The sequence below is a fragment of the Bombina bombina genome, chromosome 5, assembly GCF_027579735.1.
Source record: "Bombina bombina isolate aBomBom1 chromosome 5, aBomBom1.pri, whole genome shotgun sequence".
Classification (NCBI taxonomy): Eukaryota; Metazoa; Chordata; class Amphibia; order Anura; family Bombinatoridae; genus Bombina; species Bombina bombina.
In genome coordinates, this window is record NC_069503.1 from 471,870,023 (window position 1) to 471,897,779 (window position 27,757).

At 42.8% G+C, this 27,757-nt stretch overlaps 1 protein-coding gene across 1 annotated transcript in view; it reads right to left on the reverse strand.

The window, feature by feature from the left end:
• The window catches only part of SLC12A7 (solute carrier family 12 member 7), a 468,927-nt gene that overhangs the window by 262,083 nt on the left and 179,087 nt on the right, over positions 1-27,757 (reverse strand). Inside the window, exon 2 of the mRNA XM_053714358.1 lies at positions 24,733-24,827. Coding sequence (XP_053570333.1) covers positions 24,733-24,827 — 95 coding nt within the window. The remainder of the gene's footprint in view (positions 1-24,732; positions 24,828-27,757) is intronic.

Sequence of the window (27,757 nt, forward strand, 5' to 3'; positions counted from 1 at the left end):
AGCTGCCCCCTTAATACGCACCAGACACCCAGGAATTACAATTACCCCTCTGGGGCATATCGTCCGGCCCGGACCCTCTGTGTTAACCAAGAGGCCCCTATGGAGGAATATTTGGGGCCGCTTCACGAGGCGGACCCTGTATATGCTGCCTCAGATAACCGCCAGCACCATCGGCAGAAGGTATGGCTCGAGGGGCGATCTACCGAGGGATTGAGAGACACAGGGGCTACTATCAAGCTGGTACAGAGTCATTTGGTGCCGGAGCACAAGCGATCTGGACAGACTGTGGCCGTTAGAGTGGCGGGGGGGGATGTGTACAAAATTCCAACAGCTAAAGTGCATCTTGATTGGGGAGCGGGAAAGGGGGCTGTGAACGTGGGCATAATGGATAATTTACCTGCCGAAGTACTACTGGGCAATGATTTGGGCCCCATGACTTCTGCCTATGCTCCAGTATGCAACAACGAGGCGGACCCAGTGACTACACGGGCCCAAGCCCGGACGGAGCGAGAACTCTCACCAGTGCGGGAGACACAGGTAAGACCTACCCCGACCTTGCCTGACAAGTTAGGCCCCATACCCTGGGACACCCCAGATGCTTTCGAGACAGAGTCTAAGACTGACCCGACCTTACAAAAGTACCGGGAACGAGCAGAGACCGGAGGGGGCGGGGCAGATAATGAAACATTCTTATGGGAAAAAGGGAAACTATACCGCTGGACAGAGAAAAGGGGACAGCGTAGGCGACAGCTGGTAGTGCCCCACAAATACCGTCAAGAAATCCTCAAGATAGGCCACGACATCCCCTTAGCAGGCCACCTAGCTGTAACCCGTACCCTACACCGCATTACTCACACGTTCTTTTGGCCAGGGGTGCACGCTGACGTTAGAACTTACTGTAACACCTGCGATGTGTGTCAACGAGTAGGAAGGCGAGGCGATCACCCTAAAGCCCATCTAGTAAATATGCCCATTGTAGAGGAACCCTTCAGCCGGGTTGCTATTGACCTAGTGGGACCACTGGCTACCCCTAGTGCCTCCGGTAAGCGCTACATTCTTACCGTAGTGGACTACGCTACCAGGTACCCAGAGGCTGTCGCCCTATCCAACATACAAGCGGATACGGTAGCGAATGCACTAGTACAGGTGTTCTCCCGGGTAGTATTTCCAAAAGAAATCCTATCCGACCGAGGCACCCAATTTACGGCTGAATTGACCCAACAACTCTGGCAGGTTTGCAAAATTAAGTCCCTCCTGAGCTCCCCATACCACCCCCAGACGAACGGGCTGTGTGAGAGGTTCAATGGGACCCTCAAGCAAATGCTCAAGACGTTCACTCAGGAATACCGAGACTGGGAACGCTTCCTGCCGCACCTCCTTTTTGCTTATCGGGAGGTGCCCCAGGAAACGACAGGGTTCTCTCCCTTCGAGTTGCTCTACGGAAGAAAGGTACGGGGACCCCTAAACCTGATCCGGGAGCACTGGGAGGGAGAGATGGAGACTGACGGTGTCCCCATTGTGCCATACGTGCTGGAACTCAGGGACCGAATGGAGCAATTAGCCAAATCCGTGCGGGCTAATCTCCAGTCGGCCCAGAGAAGACAGAAAGTATGGTACGATCGGGGGGCCCGAAAGAGAATCTTTACCATAGGACAAAAGGTGTTAGTACTTAAGCCGGTGAAGACAGACAAATTGCAGGCGTCCTGGCAGGGCCCCTACCAGATCGTAGAGAAAAGGGGAGACACCACTTATGTGATAGCTAGCTGCCACGACAACAATCTTAGAAAGACATTCCATGTAAACATGCTCAAGGAATATTTTGAGCGACCAGAGAACGTGACGGCCGTATGTTGTTCCCCTCAGGAAGGCCCCGACAGTCTACCCATTCCAGACCTATTAGAAAAGAGTCTCCCCACAGGTATAGTGGCTCAGGTTCAGATAGGAGACCGACTTAGCCCCACTGAAAGGGAGCAGCTCAACCAACTCCTACAGTCCAAACACCTCACCTTCTCCCCGAAGCCAGGGTACACTACTTTAACCACCCACCAGGTAGATACTCCGGGACAAGCTCCCTTGCGCCAGGCTCCGTACCGAATCCCCGAAGCAGTTAGGATAGGAATGAAGAAGGAGATCGATGAGATGCTCCAACTCAGGGTAATTGAGCCCTCCGATAGTCCCTGGGCCTCCCCAGTTGTCTTGGTGCCCAAGAAAGATGGGACCACCCGGTTCTGCGTAGACTATCGGAGGCTCAATGAAAAGACCGTGACGGACGCTTACCCTATGCCCAGGGTAGACGAGCTACTCGATCGTATAGCCAGGGGAAATTACCTGACCACTATTGACCTCTGCAAAGGTTACTGGCAGATTCCCCTGGCCCCGGAGGCTATCCCCAAGTCGGCATTCGTCACCCCATTCGGCTTATATCAGTTTAGGGTAATGCCGTTTGGGATGAAGAATGCCCCAGCTACATTCCAGCGCTTGGTGGATAGGCTCCTGGATGGCTTCCAGAGTTTTGCTTGCGCCTACCTGGACGACATAGCGATCCACAGTGAGTCATGGGAGGACCACTTAGCTCACATAGGAATGGTTCTGGATCAGATCCGGGCTGCTGGCCTGACTCTGAAGCCAGAAAAATGCCACTTTGGGATGGCCGAGGTACAGTACCTGGGTCACCGGGTGGGGTGTGGAAAGCAGCGACCAGAGCCGGCCAAGATAGAAGCTGTCGCCAATTGGCCCACCCCCATCACTAAGACTCAGGTCCTAGCCTTCCTGGGCACGGCAGGGTACTATAGACGGTTCGTACCAGACTACAGCACACTTGCCAAACCCCTGACGGACTTGACCAAGAAGAACTTACCTCGACAGGTCCTGTGGTCTCCCCACTGTGAAACGGCTTTCCAGGCTCTCAAAAATGCTCTAATTAACGCTCCTGTCTTGGCGGCTCCAGCCCTTAACAAACGTTTTATCGTCCATACAGATGCTTCCATGTTCGGGCTGGGAGCCGTCCTCAGCCAAGTAGGCGAAGATGGAGGGGAGCATCCAGTTGCCTACATCAGCCGGAAGCTCCTGCCCCGCGAAGTCAGCTATGCAGCGGTCGAAAAGGAGTGTTTGGCTTTGGTGTGGGCATTAAAGAAATTGACTCCCTATTTATATGGGCAGGAGTTCACTCTGGTCACCGACCATAACCCGTTGGTGTGGCTGAACCGGGTCTCTGGAGATAATGGCAGGCTATTACGTTGGAGTTTATCGTTGCAACCCTTCAATTTCACCATTACTTACAGACCTGGGAAACAGAATGGCAACGTCGACGGGTTGTCCAGACAAACCGACCTCAGCCCCGCATAACCAGCGGTCTGGACAGCCTTAGTCTGCCCCGAAAAGGGGTCAGACCGTGTCTGCCAGAGTGTTCCACAGAAAGGGAGCACTGTTACAGAAGCATTAGTTATTTTGTTGTGAAGAAACTTATTTCCCAGCAGCAATGCCTGAACCAGCCAAGCCAGCGCCTAAGAAGGGCTCCAAGAAAACTGTAACAAGTATCATTTCATAAAGGGTTAACTCTGTTCAGTTTTGAGAAAACTATTTTCTGAGGCAGGTTTCCTAGCATATTGTGTACTGTAATTAAGTTTGTGATAAGCATTCACTGCTAGGTGATAAGAAGGACTCAATTGTTTTCTTGTGTGTACTTGTTATCTGCGGTGGCCTGTCCAAGGGCTTTGTCTAAATGTGTGATGGGGGATTTTATGCTTCCCCCCCTGGGAGTGCCCTGTGTGCATGTAACCTAAATAAAAAGCAGGCTGGGCATCCCAGTCCTCAGTTCTTGGTTGTCCCTCAATCGCAGCGTTGACTCGTTTTTGTGGGCAGAAGGGTATCCTAGCTGTACTACAGCTAAGGGGGATTATTCTACATTTGCGAGACTCATATAGAATACTATGGAAAGCAGTTTCTCCCCTCTTCAGCAATAGGAATCCAGGCTACTAAGCGGTCCATCTCTCAGCGAGACTAAGGGTAACCGTAACAAGAAGCATCGTTTTTAAAAGCCCATGTGCAAGCCACCGCTCTAGTAGAATGAGCTGTAATTTTTTCAGGAGGCTGCTGTCCAGCGGATGATGCTTTTCAGCCAAAAAGAAAGAGGTAGCCGTAGCTTTTTGACCCCTATGCTTTCCAGAATAGACAACAAATAGAGAAGATGTTTGACGGAAATCCTTGGTCGCTTGTAAGTAAAACTTCAAGGCACGAACCACGTCCAAGTTATGTAACAGACGCTCCTTCTTAGAAGAAGGACTAGGACATAGAGAAGGAACAACAATTTCCTGATTAATATTCTTATTTGAAACAACCTTGGGAAGGAATCCAGGTTTAGTGCGCAAAACCACCTTATCAGAATGGAATATAAGATAAGGCGAGTCGCATTGTAACGCAGAAAGCTCAGAAACTCTTTGAGCAGAAGAGATAGCAACTAAAAACAGAACTTTCCAAGATAGAAGTTTAATATCTATGGAATGCAAGGGTTCAAACGGAACCCCTTGAAGAACATTTAGAACTAAATTCAAACTCAATGGCGGAGCAACAGGTTTAAACACAGGCTTGATTCTAACTAAAGCCTGACAAAACGACTGAACGTCTGGAACATCGGCCAGACGTTTGTGTAATAAGATTGACAAAGCAGAAATCTGTCCCTTTAAGGAACTAGCTGGTAATCCCTTCTCCAATCCTTCTTGGAGAAAGGACAAAATCCTAGGAATCCTGATCTTACTCCATGAGTAGCCCTTGGATTCGCACCAATAAAGATATTTACGCCATATCTTATGGTAAATTTTCCTAGTGACAGGCTTTCGAGCCTGAATCAAGGTATCTATGACCGACTCAGAGAATCCTCGCTTAGATAAAATCAAGCGTTCCATCTCCATGCAGTCAGTTGCAGAGAAATTAGATTTGGATGTTGGAACGGACCTTGAATGAGAAGGTCCTGTCTCAGTGGCAGTTTCCACAGTGGCAGAGATGACATTTCCACCAGATCTGCATACCAAGTCCTGCGTGGCCACGCAGTCGCTATCAAGATTACCGAAGCCCTCTCCTGTTTGATTCTTGCAATCAGACGAGGTAGGAGAGGAAAAGGAGGAAACACATAAGCCAGGTTGAACGACCAAGGTACTGCTAGAGCATCTATCAGTACTGCTTGAGGATCCCTTGATCTGGACCCATAACAAGGAAGTTTGGCATTCTGACGAGATGCCATCAGATCCAATTCCGGTGTGCCACATTGATGGATCAATGCTGCAAACACCTCTGGATGGAGCTCCCACTCCCCCGGATGAAAAGTCTGACGACTTAGAAAATCCGCTTCCCAGTTCTCCACTCCTGGGATATATATTGCTGATAGATGGCAAGAGTGAGTCTCTGCCCATCAAATTATTTTGGAAACTTCTATCATCGCTAGAGAACTCTTTGTTCCCCCTTGATGATTGATATATGCTACAGTCGTGATATTGTCCAACTGGAATCTTATGAATTTGGCTGAGGCCACGCTTGAAGCGCGTTGAATATTGCTCTCAGTTCCAGAATATTTATTGGTAGTAGGGACTCCTCCTGAGTCCAAACACCCTGAGCCTTCAGGGAATTCCAGACTGCACCCCAGCCCAAGAGGCTGGCGTCCATCGTCACTATGACACATGCTGGCCTGCGGAAGCACATTCCCTGGGACAGATGATCCTGTGACAACCACCAATGAAGAGAGTCTCTGGTTTCTAGATCCAGATTTATCAGAGGAGATAAATCCGCATAATCCCCATTCCACTGTCTGAGCATGCACAGCTGCAGTGGTCTGAGATGCAAGCGAGCAAACGGAACTATGTCCATTGCCGCTACCATTAACCCAATGACCTCCATACACTGTGCCACTGATGGCCGAGGAATGGAATGAAGTGCTCGGCAAGTAGTTAAGATCTTTGATTTTCTGACCTCTATCAGAAAAATTTTCATGGTCTATCAGAGTTCCTAGGAATGGAACTCTTGTCAGAGGAACTAGTGAACTCTTTTTTATGTTCACCTTCCACCCGTGAGTTCTTAGAAAAGCCAACACGATGTCCATGTGAGATTTGGCTAGATGGTAAGTTGGTGCCTGAATCAAAATATCGTCCAGATAGGGCGCCACTGCTATGCCCCACGGCATTAGAACCGCCAGAAGGGACCCTAGCACCTTTGTGAAGATTCTGGGAGCTGTGGCCAACCCGAAAGGAAGGGCCACAAACTGGTAAGGTTTGTCCAGGAAGGCGAACCTGAGGAACTGGTGATGATCTTTGTGGATAGGAATGTGAGGATACGCATCCTTCAAATCCCCGGTGGTCATATATTGACCCTCCTGGATCATTGGTAAAATTGTTCGTATAGTCTCCATCTTGAACGATGGGACTCTGAGAAATTTGTTTAGACTTTTGAGATCTAAAATCGGTCTGAAGGTTCCCTCTTTTTTGGGAACCACAAACAGATTTGAGTAAAACCCCTGCCCTTGTTCTAATTTTGGAACTGGGCAGATTACACCCATGGTATATAGGTCTTCTACACAGCGTAAGAATGCCTCTCTTTTTGTCTGGTCTACAGACAAACGTGAAAGATGAAATCTCCCTCTTGGGAGAGAATCCTTGAATTCTAGACGATACCCCTGGGTCACAATTTCTAATGCCCAGGAATCCTGAACGTCTCTTGCCCAAGCCGGAGCGAAGAGAGAAAGTCTGCCCCCCTACTAGAACCGGTCCCAGATCGGGGGCTGCCCCTTGGCCTGTTTACCTTTATTCCAGGTCTGGTTAGGTCTCCAGACTGACTTGGATTGTGCAAAGTTCCCCTCCTGCTTGGTGGCGGAGGAGGAAGTAGAGGGACCACCTTTAAAGTTTTTAAAGGAACGAAAATTATTCTGTTTGGTCCTCATTTTAACAGTCTTGTCCTGAGGAAGGGCATGACCTTTACCTCCAGTAATGTCGGAAATGATCTCCTTTAGTTCAGGCCCTTAAAGGGAATAGCTAAAAGCTTGGATTTAGATGACACATCCGCAGACCAACACTTAAGCCATAACGCTCTATGCGCTAAAATGGCAAAGCCTGCATTTTTTGCCGCTAATTTAGCCATTTGGAAAGCGGCATCTGTAATAAAAGAATTAGCTAGCTTGAGAACCTTAATTCTATCCAAAATATCATCTAATGGGGTCTCAACCTTAAGAGACTCCTGTAGAGCCTCAAACCAAAAAGCTGCTGCAGTAGTTACTGGAACAATGCACGCTATAGGTTGTAGAAGAAAACCCTGATGAATAAACAATTTCTTTCGAAGACCCTCTAATTTTGTATCCATAGGATCGTTAAAAGCACAACTGTCCTCAATAGGTATAGTTGTACGCTTAGCAGGGTAGAAATAGCTCCCTCCACCTTAGGGACCATCTGCCACAAATCCGAATGGTGTCAGATATGGGAAACATTTTCTTAAAAGTAGGAGGGGGAGAGAACGGAATGCCTGGTCTATCCCATTCCTTAGTAACAATGTCCGAAATTCTTCTTGGGACTGGAAAAACATTAGTGTAAGTAGGGACCTCTAGATATTTATCCATTTTACACAATTTCTCTGGTGGGATGACAATAGGGTCACAATCATCCAGAGTCGCTAAAACCTCCCTAAGTCACAAGCGGAGGTGTTCAAGCTTAAACTTAAAGGCCGTCACATCTGAGTCTGTTTGAGGGAACATCTTTCCTGAATCAGAAAGCTCTCCCTCAGACAGCAATTCCCCCACCCCCAAATCAGAACACTGTGAGGGTACATCGGAGATGGCCAATAAAGCATCAGAGGGCTCAGCATTTACTCTAATACCTGACCTGCTGCGCTTACCCTGTAAACCTGGCAGTTTAGATAATACCTCTGTAAGGGTAGTAGACATAATTGCAGCCATATCTTGCAGGCTGAAAGAATTAGACGCACTAGAAGTACTAGGTGTCGCTTGGGCGGGCGTTAAAGGTTGTGACACTTGGGGAGAAACAGATGGCATAACCTGATTCTCTTCTGACTGAGAATCATCCAGAGACATACTTTTATCAGCTAAAATATGTTCTTTGCAATGTAAGGCCTTTTCAGTACATGTGGGACACATTTGAAGTGGGGGTTCCACAATGGCTTCTAAACACATGGAACATTGGCTTTCCTCAATGTCAGACATGTTAAACAGGCTAGTAATGACCACAAACAGGCTTGAAAACACTTTATTTAGTGAAAAAATAACAATCTGAAAAAACGGTACTGCGCCTTTAAGAGAAAAAAAGCATACAATTTTTCCAAAACTGCTTCAAAATGATAAAATTATCTCAATTTTATTATATATGTATCCTAACTTGCCAGCTAAGATTGCACCACAAGAAAAGGATCACTTAACTCTTATTATAAAAAACGTTAGCCAAAAAAACGTTATGATTAGTCAAAAAAAAAAACTGCACCTCGCCACAGCCCTGCTGTGGCGCCTACCTGCCCTCAGGGGTCTGCAAAATCAGATTAAAGGGTGTTATGTTAGGAGGGATAAAGGATTTTTGGCATTAAAGCCTAGTGCTGAATTAGACACTATGTGAATGATATACAATAGGGGAATAATAAAACACTATATTTAACATATATACTGAAAAAAGACAAACAAAGTCAAATTGGATCATCAGAGAGAAGGGTATATGACTTCCATTACTCTATATTTATCTATTAATGATCCAAATGAAAATTAAAAAACAGGCTTAAAAATGGGCTATGTGGTCAGAACGGGCGTGTGGGTACTTACAATGTCACTAAGGTATGTAATAAGGGTAGCAACAAATTCATCCAATGCATACAGGTCTATGCGCTCAAAGGCGACCTCCTGCCTGCGTACTGCTGTGATTGAACCCAGTCAGCCGATTGCTAGCTAGAAACCCTAATCTTAATCACACACCAAACACATCAAAGTGAAGAACTGTATCAAACACATCAAAGTGAAGATATAATAAATATTGGTATTATACTCTCTGCGTATACCATGCACATAATAGTGAAGAAATCTCATATTCATATCATATCATTTAACTGAAGCGTACCGCACACATTAAAGTGAAGAAATGTAAAATATAAATGTCATACTCCTAGATACTTGTAGCGCACTCTGCCAGCGCTCGTTATTATATTATCACTTTCGCTTAATGTCTAGACTCAGACATCCACATTCACAATGTAACTGAATTCAATCTCAGTGTATATATTCTCTAACTGAGACAGTTGGTTTACATAACCATGTAATTCAAGCATTCATCGATATAGGCGTTAGTGGATTGTGTGCTGATATCAAGTATCTATCTTATCTTAGAGTATAGCGTTATCATTATGAATTATGTTTAAACGGTTAGCTTGTTCAAATGATTGTGCTCAATATCAGCAGTGTCAAAGCCGCTATGAATATTCTATTGAGGCATAGTTATTAAAGTAAATTAGGTTCAACAATGTATCCTAGAGAGTTAGTCAAAATCAGGAGATCACGGCTCACAGGCTCGTGTCAAAACCACGCCCACCGACGCGTTTCGTCACTGATACGTGACTTTGTCAGGGTATAGGGGCTGGCCCTGCCCTTCAGTTCACTGATACGTGACTTCGTCAGGGTATAGGGGCTGGCCCTGCCCTTCAGTTCGTCTTTTCTAGTCACCCGTTGCCATGGTGATATGGACGTTTGCGGAAGTGTTTGCCCGCAATAGAATGGCTACCAGTCTGTTTCTATTGGTAATCGACTCTTATTGAAAAACATAATTTATGCTTACCTGATAAATTTATTTCTCTTGTAGTGTATCCAGTCCACGGATCATCCATTACTTATGGAATATATTCTCCTTCCCAACAGGAAGCTGCAAGAGTCCACCCACAGCAAAGCTGCTATATAGCTCCTCCCCTAACTGCCATATTCAGTCATTCGACCGAAAACATGCAGAGAAAGGAAAAACCATAGGGTGCAGTGGTGACTGTAGTTCAAATGAAAAAATTACCTGCCTTAAAGTGACAGGGCGGGCCGTGGACTGGATACACTACAAGAGAAATAAATTTATCAGGTAAGCATAAATTATGTTTTCTCTTGTTAAGTGTATCCAGTCCACGGATCATCCATTACTTATGGAATACCAATACCAAAGCTAAAGTACACGGATGATGGGAGGGACAAGGCAGGTACTTAAACGGAAGTTACCACTGCCTGTAAAAAACCCTTTCTCCCAAAAATAGCCTCCGAAGAAGCAAGGTATCAAATTTGTTAAATTTGAAAAGTATGAAGCGCAGACCAAGACTCCGTCTTGTAAATCTGTTCAACAGAAGCCACATTTAAAAAAGGCCCAAGTGAAAACCACAGCTCTAGTAGAATGAGCTGTAATCCCTTCAGGAGGCTGCTGTCCAGCAGTCTCATAAGCAACAAACAAGGTGAACGTTTGATGAAAACTGTAGTAGCTTGTAAGTAAAACTTTAAAGCACAAACCACGTCCAATATTGTGTAATAGACGTTCCTTCTTTGAGGAAGGATTAGGATACAAGCATGGAACAACTATCTCTTGAGTGATGTACTTGTTAGATACCACCTTAGGAAAAAACCCAGGTTGGTACGCAGGACTACCTTATCCGTACGAAGGACCACATAAGGAGAATCACATTGTAACACAGATAACTTGGAGACTCTACGAGTCGAGGAATTAGCTACCCAAAAGGAACTTTCCAAGATAAAGATTGATATCTATGGAACAAAAAAGGTTCAAACGGAACTTCTTGAAGAACCTTAAGAATCAGGTTTAAGCTCCATGGCGGAGCAACAGTTTTAAACACAGGCTTGGATCTAACCAAAGCCTGACCAAATGCCTGAACGTCTAGAATACCTGCGAGACGCTTGTGCAAAAAAATAGACAGAGTAAAAATCTGTCCCCTTTTAAGGAGTTAGCTGACAACCCTTTTCTCAAAAACATCTTGGAGAAAAGATAATATCCTGGGAATCCAGACTTTACTCCATGAGTAACCCTTGGATTCATAACAATCAGATATTTACACCATATCTATGTTCAATGTTCCTAGAGACAGGCTTTCATGCCTGTATTAAGGTATCAATGACTGACTCGGAGAAGCCATGCTTTGATAACATCAAGCGTTCAGTCTCCAGGCAGTCCATCTCAGATTGATTCTATTTAGATGGTTGAAAGGACCCTGAGGTAGAGGGACCTGTCTCAGAAGCAGAGACCGTGATGGAAAGGATGACATGTCCACCAGATCTGCATACCAGGTCCTGCGTGGCTACGCAGGCGCTGTCAAAAACACCAAAGCCCTCTCCTGCTTGGTCTTGACCTCCGGAGGAAATCCCACTCCCCCGGAAGAAAAGTCTGACGACTTAGAAAATCCACCTCCCAGTTCTCAACACCTGGGATATGGATAGCTGATAGACAAGAGTGAGTCTCTGTCCAGTGAATTATTGTAAGACTTCTAACATCGCTAGGGAACTTCTGTTCCCCCTTGATGGCTGATGTAAGCCACAGTCGTGTATATTGTCCGACTGAGTATGATGTACCTCAGAGTTGCTAACTGAGGCCAAGTCTGAAGAGCATGGAATATCACTCCCAGTTCCAGAATATTTATTAGAAGGAGGGTCTCCTCCTAAGTCCACTATCCCTGAGCCTTCAGGGAGTTCCAGACTGCATCCCAACCTAAAAGGCTGGCATCTATTGTAACAATTGTCCCATCTGACCTGCGGAAGGTCATACCCTTGGACAGATGGACCCGACATAGTCACCAGAGAAGAGAATCTCTGGTCTCTTGGTCCAGGTTTAACAGGGGGACAAATCTGTGTAATCCCCGTTCCTCTGACTGAGCATGCATAGTTGCAGCGGTCTGAAATGTAGACGTGCAAACGGTACTATGTCCCTTGCCGCTACCATTAAGCCGATTTCATTCATGTACTGAGCCACCGAAGGGCGCGGATGGGATGAAAAAACACGGCAGAAATTTAGAAACTTTGACAACCTGGACTCAGTCAGGTAAATTTTCATTTCTACAGAATCTATCAGAGTCCCTAGGAGGGAAACCCTTGAGATTGGGGATAGAGAACTCTTTCCTTGTTCACTTTCCACCCATGTGATCTCAGAAATGCCAGTACTACGTCCGTATGAGACTGGGCAATTTGGATGTTTGACGTCTGTATCAGGATGTCGTCTAAATAAGGGGCCACTTCTATGCCCCGCGGTCTAAGGACCGCCAAAGCGACCCCAGAACCTCCATAAAGATTCTTGGGGCTGTAGATATCCCAAAGGAAAGAGCTACAAACTGGTAATGCCTGTCTAGAAAGGCAAACCTGAAAAACGATGGTGATCTTTATGCATCACAATGTGAGGATAAGCATCCTTCAAATCCATTGTAGTCCTCTATTGACTCTCCTGGATCATAGTTAAGATGGTACGAATAGTTTCCATCTTAAATGACGGAATTCTGAGGAATTTGTTTAAGATCTTTAGATCCAAAATAGGTCTGAAGGTTCCCTCTCCTTGGGAACCACAAACAGATTTGAGTAAAAACTCTGTCCCTGTTCCTCTCTTGGAACTGGATGGATCTCGTATACAATGTAAGAATGCCTCCTTCTTTATCTGGTTTGCAGATAATTGTGAAAGGCGAAATCTCCCCTTTTTTTGGGGGGGAATCTTTGAAATCCAGAAGATATCTCTGGGATATAAATTCCAATGCCTAGGGATCCTGGGCATCTCTTGCCCACGCCTGGGCAAAGAATGAAAGTCTGCCCCCTATAGGATCCGTTACCGGATAGGGGTCCGTTCCTTCATGCTGCCTTAGAGGCAGCAGCAGGCTCCTTGGCCTGCTTATCTTTGTTCCAAGTCAGATTGTCTCCAGACCGCCTTGGACTGAGCAAAAATTCCCTCTTGTTTTGCCTTAGAGGAAGAGGATGCCACACCTGCCCTGAAGTTTTTAAAAGGTACGAAAATTAGACTTTTTTTTTTTTTTTTTTTGCCCTTGATTTAGACCTATCCTGAGGAAGGGCATGACCTTTTCCTCCAGTGATATAAGCAATAATCTCCTTCAAACCAGGCCCGAATAGGGTCTGCCCCTTGAAGGGAAGTTAAGTAGCTTATTTATTAAAGTCACGACAGCTGACCATGATATAAGCCATAGCGCTCTGCGCGCCAGTATAGTAAAAAACAGAATTCTTAGCCGTTAGTCTAGTCAAATGAACAAGGCATCAGAAAACAAAGGAATTGGCTAGCATAAGCTTGTCAAATATATTCATCCAATGGAGTCGCTTAACTGTAAAGCCTTATCAAGAGACTCAACCCAGAACGCCGCAGCAGCAGTGACAGAAGCAATGTATGCAAGGGGCTGCAGGATAAAACCCTGTTGAATAAACATTTTTTATCCATTGGATCTAAAAAGCACAACTGTCCTCGTCAGAGGTAGTGGTACGCTTAGCTAGAGTAGAAACTCTTCTCTCCACCTTAGGAACTGTCTGCCAGAAGTCCCGTGTGGTGGTAACTATTAGAAAACATTCTTCTAAAAAATAGGAGGGGAAGAGAACGGCACACCTGGTCTATCCCATTCCTTATTAAAAAAATTTTAGTAAACCTCTTTAGGTATTGGAAAAACATCAGTACACACCGGCACTGCATATTATTTATCCAGTCTACACAATTTCTCTGGCCCTGCGATTGTACACATTCATTCAGAGCAGCCAAAGCCTCCCTGAGCAACAAGTGGAGGTTCTCAAGCATAAATTTTAAATGTAGAAATATCAGAATCAGGTTAAATCATCTTCCCTGAGTCAAAAAAAATCACCCACAGACTAAGCATATTGTGAGGTAGTATCATACATGGTTCTTAAAGCGTCTGTATGCTCTGTATCTACCCCCAGAGCTAACTGCTTTCCTTTAATTTCAGGTAGTCTGACTAATACTGCTGCCAGAATATTATTCACCACCTTTGCCATGTCTTGTAAAATAAACGCTATGGGCGCCCTTGATGTACTTGGCGCCATTTGAGCGTGAGTCCCTGAAGCGGGAGTCGAAGGGTCTGACACGTGGGGAGAGTTAGTCAGCATAACTTTCCCCTCGACAGAATCCCCTGGTAAAAGAAACGCTATGGGTGCCCTTGATGTACTTGGCGCCATTTGAGCGTGAGTCCCTAAAGCGGGAGTCAAAAGGTCTGACACGTGGGGAGAGTTAGTCGGCATAACTACCCCCACGACAGAATCCTCTGGTGATAATGTTTTTAAAGACAAAAAATTATCTTTATTGTTTAACATGAAATCAGTACATCTGGTACACATTCTAAGATGGGGTTCCACCATGGCTTTAAAACATAATGAACACAGAGCTTCCTCTATGTCAGACATGTTAGAACAGACTAATAATGAGACTAGTAAGCTTGGAAAACACTTTAAATCAAGTTAACAAGCAAATATATAAAACGTTACTGTGCCTTTAAGAGAAACAAATTTTGTCAAAATTTGAAAAACAGTGAAAAAAAAAGGCAGTAAAACAAACGAAATTTTTACAGTACATGTAATAAGGTAACAGAGCATTGCACCCACTTGCAAATGGATGATTAACCCCTTAATGCAAAAAACAGATAAAAATAAAAACAAAAAAACGACATAGACGTTTTTAAAAACAGACACAGCCAACAGTGGGAAGCTTCAGTTAACTGTTTCTATGCAAAATTTAAGCCAGCCATGTGGAAAAAACTTAGGCCCCAATAAGTTTTATCACCAAACATATGTTAAAAAACGATTAAACATGCCAGCAAACGTTTTAAAACACATTTTTACGAGAGTATGTATCTCTATTAATAAGCCTGATACCAGTCGCTTTTACTGCATTTAAGGCTATACCAACATTACAGTGTTATCACCAATGTACGTTAAAAAACGATTAAACATGCCAGCAAACGTTTTAAAACACATTTTTATAAGAGTATGTATCTCTATTAATAAGCCTGATACCAGTCGCTATCGCTGCATTTAAGGCTTTACTTACATTACTTCGGTATCAGCAGTATTTTCTTAGTCAATTCCATTCCTAGAAAAATATTTTACTGCACATACCTTATCTGCAGGAAAACCTGCACGCCATTCCCCCTCTGAAGTACCTCACTCCTCAGAATGTGTGAGAACAGCAAATGGATCTTAGTTACGTCTGCTAAGATCATAGAAAAACGCAGGCAGATTCTTCTTCCAAATACTGCCTGAGATAAACAGCACACTCCGGTGCCATTTAAAAATAACAAACTTTTGATTGAAGAATAAACTAAGTAGAAAGCACCACAGACTCTCACGACCTCCTATCTATGTTGAGGCTTGCAAGAGAATGACTGAATATGGCAGTTAGGGGAGGAGCTATATAGCAGCTTTGCTGTGGGTGGACTCTTGCAGCTTCCTGTTGGGAAGGAGAATATATTCCATAAGTAATGGATGATCCGTGGACTGGATACACTTAACAAGAGAAAATAGGTTATGCCACATCTATCTTGAAAAACCTCACATATGTTTGTATATATGTGTCTGTCCAGGTATAATCTGGGTCTAAAAATAATACGTAGGCTGACGGTCATTGTATTCAGTATTACGCAATGATAATTGCATTTGGAGGTTATGTTCGTTGTTTACACAGGGTTTCATAGTTTTTATATCTCAGATAATTTCAGTATTAGTTACTCTAATTCACAAGTTTCTTTCATATTGGGCTTAGTGCTAAATGTTGCCCCTGATGAGAGACTCGTCGACATTGTGTAACTTACAGAATATAGATTTAATTTTAATAGATGTTACATATTAATAAAAAATATATATAAAAAATGTGTGTATTTTATCAATCTCACATTAAGGATGGTATTAAATCCAGTTATTTCAGAAGATGGTTATTAGAATGCAGGGGTTGAAAAGAATCTATGTGACTGTTGGGGAACTACATTATCACAAAATAACACCTATATAAAGAATGCATTGTTATAGCCAGTTCCTCATTGTGTCTACACATATCCCTTTAGAATATCAGCTACATATTTGTATTATGTTAAATCTACATCAGATTGCATATTTATCCTGCCAAGTATAACATCAGAACAACAAATTTAGGACAAGTATATTTCTTAATTACCAAGTCTCTATTACAAAAAGCTTTTGTATGAAATCGCTTCATTTAGGCTTTTTGGTGATGCAGATTGCAACTCATGTATCCATCTACACTCTTTTTGTAAAAGCATTGTATTAACATCCCCTCTCCTTCCTCTCAATTTAATTTGTTCAATAGCAAAGAAGTAAACTTGATATTTGTTGTCTTTATGTATGGTATTCATGTGTTTGGCCACTGGTACATTTCGGTCCCATTTCATATCCCCCACATGTTCTAATACTCTTGTGCGTAGTTCTCTTGAAGTTTTGCCTACATAGATTAGGGGGCATTTACACATGGCTACATATATCACACCCTTCGTCCTACAATTCATAAAATCGTGTATAGGATAGCATTTTCCTGTCTTAGGGTGTTCAAATGTTTTTAAAGGGGACATATTCTTACATGCTTTACAATGGCCACATTTGAAAAAGCCTTTTGTTTCTTGTAGCCAAGTTCTCTGCTTATATTGAGTAAAGTGGCTATTTGTTAGGATGTCTGAGATTCTGAGATCTTCTGTTTGTTAATGTAGGTTTTTCTGTAATTACTTCTGACAGGTCAGAATCTTCCTTTAGCACATGCCAGTGCTTTTGGAAAATGTGTCGAATTTTACTGTTCTTTTCATCAAAAGTCCCTATCATTCTAATTGGATTCGTAGTAGTATGTTCCTTGGCATCAGTATTTTCCTGTATTAGTGATGGTCTGTCTAAAGCCTTCGCTCTCTGATACGCCCTTTTTAGACACCTATTAGGATAACCTCTTGCTCTGAATCTATACCTGAGCTACTTTGCTTCTATTTCAAAAGCATCCAAGGTACTGCAATTGCGTCTCGCCCTGAGGTACTGTCCAAAGGGGATACCCATTTTTTGGCTTTTTGGGTGGTAACTCTCCCAACTTAAGAGGCTATTGGTAGATGTTTCCTTTCTAAACAACTTAGTGCTTAGAGATCCATCATTTTCTTTTTTGATTTCAAGATCCAAAAAGGAAATACTTACATCCTCAATATTAGAAGTATAGTGCATGCCATGGGCATTGTCATTGAGCCAACACATAAAGGCCAAAAAGTCACCTTTAGTGCCTGTCCATAATATCAGCACGTCATCAATGTAGCGGATATATAAGTCCATATACTTCATAAATGGATTTACATCTTGGTTTAGAACATGAGTATGTTCTATCCATCCTAAGAACAAGTTCGCATAAGTGGGTGCACAGCAAGTGCCCATTGCTGCACCCCTTTTCCTCAAATACACTTTGTTATCAAACAGAAAATAATTGTGCTTTAGCACGAAATCAAGTAAATCAATGATAAACTCATCCTCTTCACTCTCTCTAGGGTTATTCATTTTAAGAAAGAATTCCACAGCTTTCCTCCCTATTGTATGAGAAATATTAGAATATAAGCTTTCTACATCAATGCTCGCCAATAAAGTATTTTCCTGCACATAAATGTTCTCTAGATTTCTGAGAACATCTTTCGTATCACGTACATAGGATGTTAGTGTATATACATAATCACGTAGTTTTTTTATCTATATATGTGCTGACGTTTTCTGTCAGACAATCCAAAATCAGATTAAACCTTCGATTAGGCCCAAACTTTCCTGAAGGGCCCACTGGAGATGGAGCTTGCTGCTTGCATAGGGAATACAACTGCGCAACTGAGGCGCGAAAATAGGCCCCGCCCATCTACCTTGATGTCTCACAGCCTTGCAAAAGAACCTCTACAAAGCGGTCTAAAAACCTAGCCATGTGGGTTCATATACCCAAGTCTAACTGAAGCCATGTGTACCCTCCATTGCCAATAAAAATGAAAACGTTTGTCACAAAAAAACGTTAATTTACCTCCCAACATATAATCGTTTGCCCACAAACATTATGTTATCAGTGACAACCATTTTTTACAGCCCAACATACAGGTCCAGTAATACCCTTCTCTTTCACAATAGGATTACTGCTTACCCCTTCCCTCATGGGGATACTGTCAGCCAATTCTGAAATAACACATTATCTCCAGAAAAAAATGACTGAACATACCTCAATGCTTGTAGCATGAAAACCGTTCCTCACACTGAAGTTTCTTAAGTACTCCTCAGCCATTCTGTGGGAACTACACTGGATCTTATTAACAACTGCTAAGATCATCAGTCTCCAGGCAGAAATCTTCATCCATCTGCTGCCTGGGAAAAAAACATAATTTATGCTTACCTGATAAATTTATTTCTCTTGTAGTGTATCCAGTCCACGGATCATCCATTACTTGTGGGATATTCTCATTCCCAACAGGAAGTTGCAAGAGGACACCCACAGCAGAGCTGTAATATAGCTCCTCCCCTAACTGTCATAGCCAGTCATTCGACCGAAAACAAGCCGAGAAAGGAGGAACCATAGGGTGTAGTGGTTACTGTAGTTTAAATTTAAAAATTACCTGCCTTAAAATAACAGGGCGGGCCGTGGACTGGATACACTACAAGAGAAATAAATTTATCAGGTAAGCATAAATTATGTTTTCTCTTGTTAAGTGTATCCAGTCCACGGATCATCCATTACTTGTGGGATACCAATACCAAAGCTAAAGTACACGGATGAAGGGAGGGACAAGGCAGGAACTTAAATGGAAGGAACCACTGCCTGTAAAACCTTTCTCCCAAATATAGCCTCCGAAGAAGCAAAAGTATCAAATTTGTAAAATTTTGAAAAAGTATGAAGCGAAGACCAAGTGGCCGCCTTGCAAATGAAGCCTCATTTTTAAAGGCCCAAGTGGAAGCCACAGCTCTAGTGGAATGAGCTGTAATCCTTTCAGGAGGCTGCTGTCTAGCACTCTCATAGGCTAAGCGGATTAAGCTTCTTAGCCAAAAAGAAAAATAGGTTGCCAAAGCCTTTTGACCTCTCCTCTGTCCAGAGTAGACAACAAACAAAGCAGATGTTTGACGAAAATCTTTAGTAGCTTGTAAGTAAAACTTTAAAGCACAGACCACGTCCAGATTGTGTAACACAAGAATGGAACCACAATCTCTTGATTTATATTCTTGTTAGATACCACCTTAGGTAAGAACCCAGGTTTGGTACGCAGGACTACCTTATCCGTATGAAAAATCAGATAAGGAGAATCACATTGTAAGGCAGATAGCTCAGAGACTCTACGAGCCGAGGAAATAGCTACCAAAAAAAAAAAAAAAAAAAAAAGAACTTTCCAAGATAAAAGTTTATCTATGGAATGAAGAGGTTCAAACGGAACTCCTTTAAGAACCAAGTTTAAGCTCCATGGTGGAGCAACAGGTTTAAACACAGGCTTGATTCAAACTAAAGCCTGACAAAATGCCTGAACATCTGGAACATCTGCCAGACGCTAGTGCAAAAGAATAGACAGAGCAAAAATCTGTCCCTTTAAGAAACTAGCTGACAATCCTTTTTCCAAACCTTCTTGGAGAAACGATAAAATCCTAGGAATCCTGACCTTACTCCATGAGTAACCCTTGGATTCACACCAATAAAGATATCTACGCCATACCTTATGGTAAATTTTCCTGGTGACAGGCTTTCGTGCCTGTATTAAGGTATCAATAACTGACTCGGAGAAGCCACGCTTTGATAAAATCAAGCATTCAATCTCCAGGCAGTCAGCCTCAGAGAAATTAGATTTGGATGGTTGAAAGGACCCTGAAGTAGAAGGTCCTGTTTCAGAGGCAGAGACCATGGTGGAAAGGATGACATGTCCACTAGATCTGCATACCAGGTCCTGCGTGGCCACGCAGGTGATATCAGAATCACTGATGCTCTCTCCTGCTTGATCTTGGCAATCAGTCGAGGGAGCAGAGGAAACGGTGGAAACACATAAGCCAGGTTGAAAGACCAGGGCGCTGCTAGAGTATCTATCAGTGTTGCCTTGGGATCCCTGGACCTGGATCCGTAACACGGAAGCTTGGCGTTCTGGCAAGACGCCATGAGATCCAGTTCTGGTTTTCCCCAACGGAGAATCAGTTGTGCAAATACCTCCGGATGGAGTTCCCACTCTCCTGGATGAAAAGTCTGACGACTTAGAAAATCCGCCTCCCAGTGCTCTACACCTGGGATATGGATAGCTGATAGGTGGCAAGAGTGAATCTCTGCCCAGTGAATTATTTTTGAAACTTCTAACATCTCTAGGGAACTTCTTGTTCCCCCTCGATGGTTGATGTAAGCTACAGTCGTGATGTACCTCAGAGTTGCTAACTGAGGCAAAACCTGAAGAGCCTTGAATATCGCTCTTAGTTCCAGAATATTTATTGGAAGGAGAGACTCCTCCTGAGTCCACGATCCCTGAGCCTTCAGGGAGTTCCAGACTGCACCCCAACTAGAAGCCTGGCATTTGTTAAAATATTCCAATCTGGCCTGCGAAGGTCATACCTTTGGACAGATGGACACGAGATAGCCACCAGGGAAGAGGATCCCTGGTCTCTTGGTCCAGATTCAGTTGAGGGGCCAAATCTGTGTCATCCCCGCTCCACTGACTGAGCCTGCATAGTTGCAGCGGTCTGAGATGTAAGCGTGCAAACGGCACTATGTCCATTGCCGCTACCATTAAGCCGATTACTTACAAACACTGAGCCACCAAAGGGCGCGGAATGGAATGAAGAACCCGACAGGAATTTAGAAGCTTTGATAACCTGGACTCCGTCAAGGTAAATTTTCATTTCTACAGAATCTATCAGAGTCCCTAGAAAGGAAACTCTTGTGAGTGGGGATAGAGAACACTTTTCCTCGTTCACTTTCCACCCATCCAACCTCAAAAATGCCAGTACTACGTCCGCATAAGACTTGGCAATTTGGAAGTTTGACGCCTGTATCAGGATGTCGTCTAAATAAGGGGCTACTGCTATGCCCCGCGGCCTTAGGACCGCCAGAAGCGACCCTAGAACCTTTGTAAAGATTCTTGGGGCTGTAGCTAATCCAAAGGGAAGAGCTACAACTGGTAATGCCTGTCTTGAAAGGCAAACCTGAGAAACCGATGATGATCTTTGTGTATCGGAAAGTGAAGATAAGCATCCTTTAGATCCACTGTAGTCATATATTGACCCTCCTGGATCAGTGGTAGGATGGTACGAATAGTTTCCATCTTGAACAACGGAACTTTGAGGAATTTGTTTAAGATCTTTAGATCCAAAATCGGTCTGAAGGTTCCCTCTTTTCTGGGAACTACAAACAGATTTGAGTAAAAACCCTGTTCCTGTTCCTCCTTTGGAACTGGATGGATCACTCCCATAAATAGGAGGTCTCATACACAGTGTAAGAATGCCTCACTATTTATCTGGTTTGCAGATAATTGTGAAAGGTGAAATCTCCCTTTTGGGGGGGAAGCTTTGAAGTCCAGAAGATATCCCTGGGATATAATTTCCAACGCCCAGGGATCCTGAACATCTCTTGCCCACGCCTGGGCGAAGAGTGAAAGTCTGCCCCCTACTAGATCCGTTACCGGATAGGGGGTCGTTCCTTCATGCTGTCTTAGAGGCAGCAGCAGGCTTTTTGACCTGCTTACCTTTTTTCCAGGTCTGGTTTGGTCTCCAGACCGTCTTGGATTGAGCAAAAGTTCCCACTTGTTTATTATTAGAGGAAGTTGATGCCGCACCTGCCTTGAAGTTTCGAAAGGCACGAAAATTAGACTATTTGGACCTGTCCTGAGGAAGGGCACAACCTTTTCCTCCCGTGATATCAGCAATAATCTCCTTCAAACCAGGCCAGAATAGGGTCTGCCCCTTGAAGGGAATGTTAAGTAGCTTAGATTTTAAAGTCACGTCAGCTGACCATGATTTAAGCCATAGCGCTCTGCGCGCCTGTATAGCAAAACCAGAATTCTTAGCCGTTAGTTTATTCAAATGAACAATGGCATCAGAAATAAAATAATTGGCTAGCTTAAGTGCTCTAAGTTTGCCAAGTATGTCATCCAATGGAGTCTCTACCTGTAAAGCCTCTTCCAGAGACTCAAACCAGTACGCCGCAGCAGCAGTGACAGGGGCAATGCATGCAATGGGCTGTAGGATAAAACCTTGTTGAATAAATATTTTCTTAAGGTAACCTAATTTTTTATCCATTGGCTCTAAAAAAGCACAACTGTCCTCGACAGGGATAGTAGTACGCGTTGCTAGAGTAGAAACTGCTCCCTCCACCTTAGGGACTGTCTGCCATAAGTCCCGTGTGGTGGCGTCTATTGGAAACATTTTTCTAAAAATAGGAGGGGAAGAGAACGGCACACCTGGTCTATCCCATTCCTTATTAATAATTTCTGTAAACCTTTTAGGTATTGGAAAAACAACAGTACACACCGGCACTGCAAAGCATTTATCCAGTCTACAAAATTTCTCTGGCACTGCAATGGTATCACAGTCATTCAGAGCAGCTAAAACCTCCCTAAGTAACACGCGGAGGTGTTCAAGCTTAAATTTAAATGTAGAAATATTAGAATCAGGTATCTTTCCTGAGTCATTAACATCACCCACTGACTGAAGCTCTCCTTCCTCAGCTTCTGCATATTTTTAGGCAGTATCAGACATGGTTCTTAAAGCGTCAGTATGCTCTGCATTTTGTCTCACCCCAGAGCTATCTCGCTAACCTCTAAGTTCAGGTAGTCTGGCTAATAACGCTGACAGTGTATTATCCATGACTGCCGCCATGTCTTGTAAAGTAAACGCTATGGGCGCCCTAGATGTACTTGGCGCCATTTGAGCGTGAGTCCCTTGGGCGGGAGTCAAAGGGTCTGACACGTGGGGAGAGTTAGTCGGCATAACTTTCCCCTCGTCAGATTCCTCTGGTGATAATTTTTTTTAAAAACAGAATATGATCTTTATTGCATAAAATGAAATCAGTACATTTGGTACACATTCTAAGAGGGGGTTCCACCATGGCTTTTAAACATAATGAACAAGGAGTTTCTTCTATGTCAGACATGTTTATACAGACTAGCAATGAGACTAGCAAGCTTGGAAAACACTTTAAATCAAGTTAACAAGCAAATATAAAAAACGGTACTGTGCCTTTAAGAGAAACAAATTTTGTCAGAATTTGAAAAACAGTGAAAAAATGCAGTAAATCAAACGAAATTTTTACAGTGTATGTAATAGGCTAGCAGAGCATTGCATCCACTTGCAAATGGATGATTAACCCCTTAGTTCAAAAAACGGATCAAAAAAACGAAATAGACGTTTTTTTTGTTGTTTTTTTTTTTTAACAGTCACAACCAACTGCCACAGCAAGCTGTGGTCCTACCTTCCCCAATAAACGACTTTGGAAAGCCTTTGAGCCCTTTAGAGATGTCCTATAGCATACAGGGGACTCCTGAGGGAAGCTGGATGTCACAGTTTGTAATTTTAACTGCACCAACTGTAACTTTTATACTATAACAGTGGAAAGCCTCAGTAAAACTGTTTCTAGTCAAAATTTAAGCCAGCTATTTGGAAAAAACTAGGCCCCAATAAAGTTTTATCACCAATGCATATATAAAAACGATTAAACATGCCAGCAAACGTTTATATTGCAATATCATAAGGGTATTACCCCTGGGAGTAAGCATGATACCAGTCGTTATTAAATCACTGTATTCAGGCTTAACTTACATTAATCCGGTATCAGCAGCATTTTCTAGTGTTTTCCATCTCTAGAAAAAATTATAACTGCACATACCTGATAGCAGAATAAACTGCACGCCATTCTCTCGCTGAAGTTACCTCATCTGTGTAATCCCCTCAGACATATGTGAGAATAGCAATGGATCTTAGTTACAACCTGCTAAGATCATAGAAACCTCAGGCAGATTCTTCTTCTATTTACTGCCTGAGATAAAATAGCACAACTCCGGTACTATTTAAAAATAACAAACTTTTGATTGAAGAAAATAAACTAACTGTATTTCACCACTCTCTCCTACAACATCCTAGCTTGTTGAGAGTTGCAAGAGAATGACTGGCTATGACAGTTAGGGGAGGAGCTATATTACAGCTCTGCTGTGGGTGTCCTCTTGCAACTTCCTGTTGGGAATGAGAATATCCCACAAGTAATGGATGATCCGTGGACTGGATACACTTAACAAGAGAAATAGCACTCACCGGTACCATTTAAAATAAAAAAGTCTCGCTTGAAGAAAATAAAAACTAACATTTTATCACCTCTTTCACTTTACCCTTCCTATTACTTAGTATAGGCAAAGAGAATGACTGGGGTGGAGCTAAGGGAGGAGCTATATAGACAGCTCTGCTGTGGTGGTCTTTGCCACTTCCTGTTAGCAGGAGGATAATATCCCACAAGTAAAGGATGATTCCGTGGACTCGTCGTATCTAGTAGAAGAAATCAGCTCACTGGAGGATAAGCAAAACTCACAAAAGCTTCAAATTATTTTCTCCCCTCAGTACATGAACATTGATTTAAAAATAAATAAGTTTTTTTTTAGTATAAGGACAATAAAGTAGAGAGGAAATATGTCAAGAAATGTATGCGGGTTGTTAAACATTTTTTTAAACCAAATCTCTTGGCTTACTGCAATTAAAAGTATATGTTCTCTGTATTCTATACTGCAAATGTAATTAAGACATATACAAACCTCAAAAAGGGCCATATTTTTTCCTTCATAATAGTTTGCTCTGTCCATATCTCCACTGTGAATAAAAGGGCTGTTTTCTCTGGGGTTTCCATCTCCTAAGATAATAAAAGAGAAAGAAAAAAAAAGTTAGTTCATTTGCAGTTGGGAATCAAATCAAATGCACAACTTAAACATTTCCCAGTTTCTTCGCTGATGCTAGTTGTATTATATTTCTTGCAAGCTTATTGCTAAATCATGGTTTGTCAATACCAGTAGCAAAAGAACACTTCATGCTAAACCAGCAGGGGACTGAGAGCACAGCAGAGAGGCTGAGCAGGTGATTATTATTATCATCACCAGTTATTTGTAGAGCGCCAATAGATTCCGCAGGGGAGAAACAGAGCAGGTCAGAATGATCTGTAATTGAGGAAAACAGTATTCAGATACCAAGTGAAAATAAATTGCTATTTCACGCTTTGTGGGGTGCACTGAAAAGAAAAAACAAAGAAGCAAAATAAGTTTCATAACAGATTAGGAAGACAGCCAGTCAAGCTCTGACGTGAAATAAGTCACCTAAACACTAAGGGCTAGATTACAAGTGGAGCGCTAAATTATCGTGTGCCGCACACGATAATTAATCAGCCATCACAAGTGGCTGGTTATTGCTACCACCAGCTTGCTGTAGCAATTAGCGCTTATAACACTAACCATAGATCAGATCTCTGGTTCATTTTAGAATTCTATCCCAAATGGCGCCAAAATACTGTGTAGTATATTTTATTAAAAAATAAAGATGGCAGCATCATTATTTTTTTTTTTTAAAATGAATGCACTAGGCAGTATTTTGGGTTAAATTTGGTGGGAATGGGGTGTTAGAAAAAAAAAAAAACGACACTGAAAAGTGCCTTTACATTGCGGTCTATGGGAAGTGTTTGGCTGAAGCCATTTATTATCAATGACAACAGAAACTACCCAAATGACCCTGCTCAAAAGTTTAGATACCCTGGTGATTTTGGCCTGATAACATGCACACAAGTTGACACAAAGGGGTTTGAATGGCTATTAAAGGTAACCATCCTCACCTGTGATCTGTTTGCTTGTAATTAGTGTGTGTGTGTGTGTGTATAAAAGGTCAATGAGTTTCTGGACTCCTGACAGACCCTTGCATCTTTCATCCAGTGCTGCACTGACGTTTCTGGATTCTGAGTCATGGGGAAAGAAAAAGAATTGTCAAAGGATCTGTGGGAAAAAGGTAGTTGAACTGTATAAAACAGGAAATGGATATAAAAAGATATCCAAGGAATTGAGAATGCAAATCAGCAGTGTTCAAACTCTAATCAAGAAGTGGAAAATGAGGCGTTCTGTTTGATAACATACTGCATTCATCTTGCCATCAATTCTGACCAAATTTCCTGTGCCTTTGTGGCTCACACATCCCCAAAAAATCAGCGATCCACCTCCGTGTTTCACAGTAGGAATGGTGTACCTTTCATTATAAGCCTTGTTGACTCCTCTCCAAATGTAGCATTTATGGTTGTGGCCAAAAAGCTCAATTTTGGTCTCATCACTCCAAGTGCCAGAAGGTTTGAGGCTTGTCTCTGTGCTGTTTGGCGTATTGTATTGATACTTTGTGGCATTCGCGTAGTAATGGCTTTCTTCTGGCGACTCGACCATGCAGCCCATCTTTCTTCAAGTGCCTCCTTATTGTGCATCTTGAAACAGCCACACCACATGTCCTGTATTTCACCTGAAGTTATTTGTGGGTTTGCCTTTGCATCCCAGACAATTTTCCTGGCAGTTGTGGCTGAAATTTTAGTTGGTCTACCTGACCGTGGTTTGGTTTCAACAGAACCCTTCATTTTCCACTTCTTTATTAGAGTTTGAACACTGCCGATTTGCATTCTCAATTCCTTTGATATCTTTTTATATCCCTTTGCTGTTTTATACAGTTCAACTACCTTTTCCTGCAGATCCTTTGACAATTCTTTTGCTTTCCCCATGACTCAGAATCCAGAATCGTCAGTGCAGCACTGGATGAAAGATGCAAGGGTCTGTCAGGAGTCAAGAAACTCATAGACCTTTTATACACACACACACTAATTACAAGAAAACAGATCACAGGTGAGGATGGATACCTTTAAAAGCCATTTAAACCCCTTTGTGTCAACTTGTGTGCATGTTATCAGGCCAAAATCACCAGGGTATGTAAACTTTTGATCAGGGTCATTTGGGTAGTTTCTGTTGTCATTATGATTTTAAAAGAGTAAACACAGTTGATTGATAATAAATGGCTTCAGCCAAACACTAACCATGAGTGAAAGAAAAGTTTTTGTGTTATCATTCATATTCTCTAAAAAATGGCCAAGAAATCATAAATTCTGCCAGTGTATGTAAACTTATGAGCACAACTGTATATGTATATGCTTATATACAAAGGAAAGCCCACTCGTTGTCTGAAGGTATATCATTTTTGTATTTAAAGGGGACATACGAGTGGCCCTCCTTTTTGTTGACTGGCTCAATACCAATGATTTGAAATCTGAGATTTACCTTTGATTTCCAAAAGGAATCTATCAATTTCTTAGACGTGACATTAAAAGCGGGATGTGGTAGCAGAATAACTACAGATGTTTACAGAAAGCCTATAGCAGGGAATACCCTGCTACATGCTAAATCCTGACACCCTAAATTTGTACCACATGCAAATGCTAAGGGACAGTATGTCCGCTTTAAAAGAAACTGCAGTAATAAGGAGGTGTATCAGACTAGGGCTGATGAACTTACTTAGTTCACGCCTCAGACAAAGGGGTTATCCAACTAGAGTAATTTATCGAGCCCGTAATGAGGTGGCAATGATGGAGCGTGATCTTCTTTTACAGGACAACATAGAGGGTCATTCTAAAGAGCTCTCTAGCCAGTTTAAAGGTGTAACATTTGTGACAGGCCATAGTAGCCAATACAATCAAATGTGTGGCATAGTGAAAAAACATTTCAAACTTTTGGTTGCCGATAAGTTGACATTGTGTGTAGACAGGGGCATTAGCTG